At 39.7% G+C, this 4,521-nt stretch overlaps 1 protein-coding gene across 1 annotated transcript; it reads right to left on the bottom strand.

Moving 5' to 3' along the window:
- Positions 1 to 3,437: 3,437 nt before the first annotated feature.
- LOC105254101 lies at positions 3,438 to 4,001 on the bottom strand. The gene has a single exon (XM_011262596.2). The coding sequence runs from the start codon at positions 3,999 to 4,001 to the stop codon at positions 3,438 to 3,440; it is 564 nt and encodes a 187-aa protein (XP_011260898.2).
- Positions 4,002 to 4,521: the final 520 nt, after the last annotated feature.

Raw genomic sequence — 4,521 nt, 5'->3', positions numbered from 1 at the left:
CCACGAAGACGCGTCATAGTGCGAGGATACGACGATCTGTGGCAGGCGGACGTGGTGGACATGCGTTCGTATTCTCGACTCAACAAGAGTCATAAATACATACAGTTATCGATGTATTCAGCAAGTATGCGTGGGCCTTACCGCTCAAGAGTAAGAGCGGGAACGAAATGATCGCAAAGATTATTTGGAGACGATAAAAAGTGTTCGAAAAATTTTCAAACCGACAGAGGAAAAGAATTTTACAACTCGAGTGTGCAGAAACTTATGAAGAAACACAACATTAATCATTACTCGACATATTCCGTTATGAAAGCCTCGGTCGTGAAACGATTCAATTGTACTTTAAAAACAATATGTGGAAAATGTTTACGTTGAATGGAAATTACAAATGGATCGACGAGCTATCTCGACTTGTTGCAGAGTACAATACGCGAAAACATCGCACTATCGGTATGAGACCTGTCGACGTTACTCCGGCAATCGCCGAAACACTTTTAAATACGGTGTATAGCAACGTAAAAATTGTGGCTCCGGTATAATTTAAACTAAGCGATTCGGTACGCGTGAGCAAATACAAGACCATCTTTGGTAAAGATTTCACACCAAATTGGACGACCGAAGTTTTTAAGATTATCGAGGTGCAGGAAACTAATCCCGTGACATTCATACTCGAAGATTCGCGGGGAAATCCCGTCGCTGGAGGATTCTACGAATACAAGTTACAACGCGTCGTCAATCCCGATGTATATCTCGTGGCATACGTCTGACAAAGATAGAAACAGTCAATGATCGAGTGTCGACCCATTGCAAAGTACTCTCTTATCGTATCTTGCTTGTCACACGCCACGTCATCAAAGATAAAGATGAAATTCGGAAGCGCCTCGCTCGGTGGAATGATGTCGCTGTTATTAGAGAATGTAAAATAATTAATTTCATCTATAGATGTTAGTAAATTTTCCAAGTATTTGTATTTCGGCTATTGAAGCGATTTGGAGTATACGTACACGTTCTCGAAACGTATACCGTGCGGACTTTCTATCAAACTAATCAACACGTTTGTCTTACTACAGTTTGAAGGGCCGCAAATGATATCGCATATAGTAGTAGGCAGCATGTTTCCATGCTTGCGTACTTTTTTCTCCGATATTAGTCAGTAGTGATATTAAGAGAGTTCGAATCAGGTCCTCTCAGGGGGGGTGAGGCGCGAAGGGCACCGCGGTGCGGGGAAAGTGACGTCGCGGGGAAGGAGGAATTGCGGCGCGCGGTGGGTGACTTCACCCGCGGGGAAGGGGGATCCGCGGCGCGAGCGATGGACGAGGGGGTCCGCAAGGTGAAGGGGATCCGCGGCGCGAGCGATGGACGATGGGTCCACGCAGTGAAGGGGGATCAGCGGCGCGACCGTTGGACGAGGGGGTCCGTGCGGTGAAGCAGGATCCCCAGCGCGACCGATGGACGATGGTGTGAGAAGGACAGCGCTACGTATGGGAAAAGAACAGTGCAAAGTGTGTGAAGAGGACAGTGCTACGAGTGCGACAAGGATGGCGTTAACATGGGACAAGGACGACGTATAGGTGGGAGAAGGACGACGCAAAGGTAAGTGAACAACGAGTATATTCTAAGCGAAAGAGAGAGAACAATAGCCCGAAGATGACGCGTGCGAGAGAGAACGATAACGCAACGTGTGAGAAAGAACAATAGCGCGAAGACGACGCGTGCGAGAGAGAATGATAATACCGCGAAGACAACGATAATACTGCGAGACTTACAATTCGCGCGCGCGAAAGAGAGAACGATAATATCAAGATTAACGCATGGGAGATAACGATATTTAAAACTAGCGCAAGAGAGACGTAGGGATGGGAATGCATGGAGAGGCGCATAAATAATTAGTTTTTTTTTAAATTAAAATATAAAATATAAATTTATTTTAAAATGTGTGTGTTAATACAATTGTGTGTGTGTACTTAAAATTAAGATTATAATTTTAAATAATATAATAATAAAATAATAATAATATTGTTACGCGCGCGCCCGAGTCATCACGGCTCTGCCGTTGTCCGGATCCCGTCGGCAAGAAGATTATTTACAAACAACGACTCTCAGCTGAGTTCGGTTCCAGCTGTCTGGCTGCGCGGACGCGAATTTACATCGAGCCGCTAATTTTGTGTTGAATCGTTTTGTGTTATCGTTTGTGTTGCCCTGTGTTGGGAATTAAAGCTCTTAGTTACTTTTAAAAGTGTTTATTTATTTCGCGCGACTCGCGGGCGGCCGATCTTTTCGTGCGCGACTTCGATATTTATCGAAGTCCTCGCCGCGGGCGTAACAATATATAATTTTAAAAATAATAATATTGGGGGTCGGGGGTAGGGGGTGGGGTTCAGGGGAGCCGGGTCAGGGAGATGGCCACTCTTGTAACAGAAAAAAATATATAATTATATATATATATATATATATATATATATATATATATACATATATATATATATATATACAGGGTGTTCATATATTATAGGAAATAATGAGAGGAATCAATTGGTCTACAAAAAAAACACATAATTGTTCCGAAGAAAAAATATGTAATTTGCAATTAACAATTACATATTTTTTCTTAAAAACAACTGTATATTTTCTTTACACCAATTGATTCCTCTCATTATTTTGTACATAAAAGTATTAAGGTAAAATAATCGAAAAGTGAATATTTTACAAGATATTTTACGGTTTATGTAAAATTAAGAAATGATTTGAAGCCTCATAACTCGATAAATGCTTGAGGGAAAAATATTTTATTATAGTGTTTTGGAAAGCTCTCGAGGTCAGCTATAAGAATATACAATCAAAAATAGGGGTTTCCCATTTAAAAAAAACACTTTGACCTTCAAATAACCTTGAAGGTCAAGCTCAAGGTCAAATTCAAGGTCACGAGATAAAAGCTCGGAGTAAGCCCTACAACTTTTGTCCGAAAAGTTTCTTTGTCCGACCCTTACTTTTCGAGTTATTCCCCCGTACCAGGACTTTTTGAACACCCTGTATATATATATAAGACCCTTCCTATCTTGAAGGGTTGGTTAATTCATCTAACTCAATTGTGTTGCTCTGTAAACAAAGTTCTTTTATTAATACCAATTATCTTAACACTATATTTACATAATTTACAGGCACCCTCACCTGTAAACAAAGAAACGACAATTAAAGTTTATAATTTCTATAGCGAATATAATTTTACAATGACTAAAAAGATTCTCCAATTCTAACTGGCTCATCTCAGCTGTTATCTCGACTCTTATCTCAGCCGCAGTAAACTATCGCCTTCGCCGCCGTCTCTATCTTATCTACGCATGTGCGCGGGAATATTTAAATAAGAAAATATATTTTCTTTACATCTCCCCTTCTAGGAGAGAAAATTCGTAAGAATTTTCGTTGTAGTTAAATGTAATTTAGTCTTCTTTTTTTATGTCGTTTATAGGTACCGGAACTAACTTTGTTATGTGAAAGAAATTGGATTCTTCCTTTTTGTGACCGGTGTCTAATTTGTAGATGGAGTCCGAAATCTTCTCTGTAATCTTGTATGGTCCAATATTTAATTCGTCTAATTTTTTTCTATTTAATTTATTGCCATTTTCCACGTATACTATGTCTCCTATTTTATAGTTATAGTCCTTGCGATTTCTGTCGAATAGATTTTTGTTGTATGCGTGTGATTTTTTTGTATTCTCAATAGCTTTTTGTCGGTCTTTAGTCCAGTCTTCCTTTTGTACATCCTGTTTTAATTCTTTTGGTATCAAAGTAACATCTGTTCCATATAGTAGGTATCTTGGTGCGAAACCCGTGACTGTATGTTCAGTATCATTGTATTTATTTATGCATTCTTGAGCTATCGTAGTCCATGCTTTCTTATTCCCTCTCTCGTTTATTTTACATCTGATTTTGTTGACTAGCGTCTGGTTTAATCTTTCGTTTAGGCCATTGGAGAACGGTGCATTGACTGCTGTGAAAATCATTGTTATCAGTGTTCCGATCAGGGATTCCGTGCGCGCGCATATGCGGTTCTGCGCATGCGCAACTTTTGAAATTACATTGTACTTTCACGGTCGCGCAAGTGCGGAGCCGCACATGCGCGCGCACAGAATCCCTAATCGGAACACTGATTGTTATTGACCTTTCCTCTAAGAAGTCTTTGAATTCATTTGAATTGATTCCTGGGTATTGATCCGTTAGTAACATATTAATGTCATCCGTTTTAGTGATTTTTGTAATCAGTTTTACGAAATCTTTTGTACTTTGCGTTTTCGATGTTGAAATGAATGCAAATCTTGTAAAGTGATCTACTAACAAATGCAAATATCTCTTCGTTGATCTTGAGCCCCCGAATCCGCCGATTGTATTTATGGAAACTATTTCGAATGGTTTTGTGGCTGGACCTAAGTGAGACATTAGACCAAGTTTGTGTCGACCTCTAGATTTGTTTTTTACACAGACCTCACAGTTTCGGCAAATTCTTTTTATGTTTTGTATTAGATT

Source organism: Camponotus floridanus, unplaced genomic scaffold (genome assembly GCF_003227725.1).
Source record: "Camponotus floridanus strain SB8 unplaced genomic scaffold, Cflo_v7.5 scaffold82, whole genome shotgun sequence".
Lineage (NCBI taxonomy): Eukaryota > Metazoa > Arthropoda > Insecta > Hymenoptera > Formicidae > Camponotus > Camponotus floridanus.
Note: the sequence above shows the minus strand (reverse complement) of the source record. Positions and strands in the feature narration are given on the sequence as shown.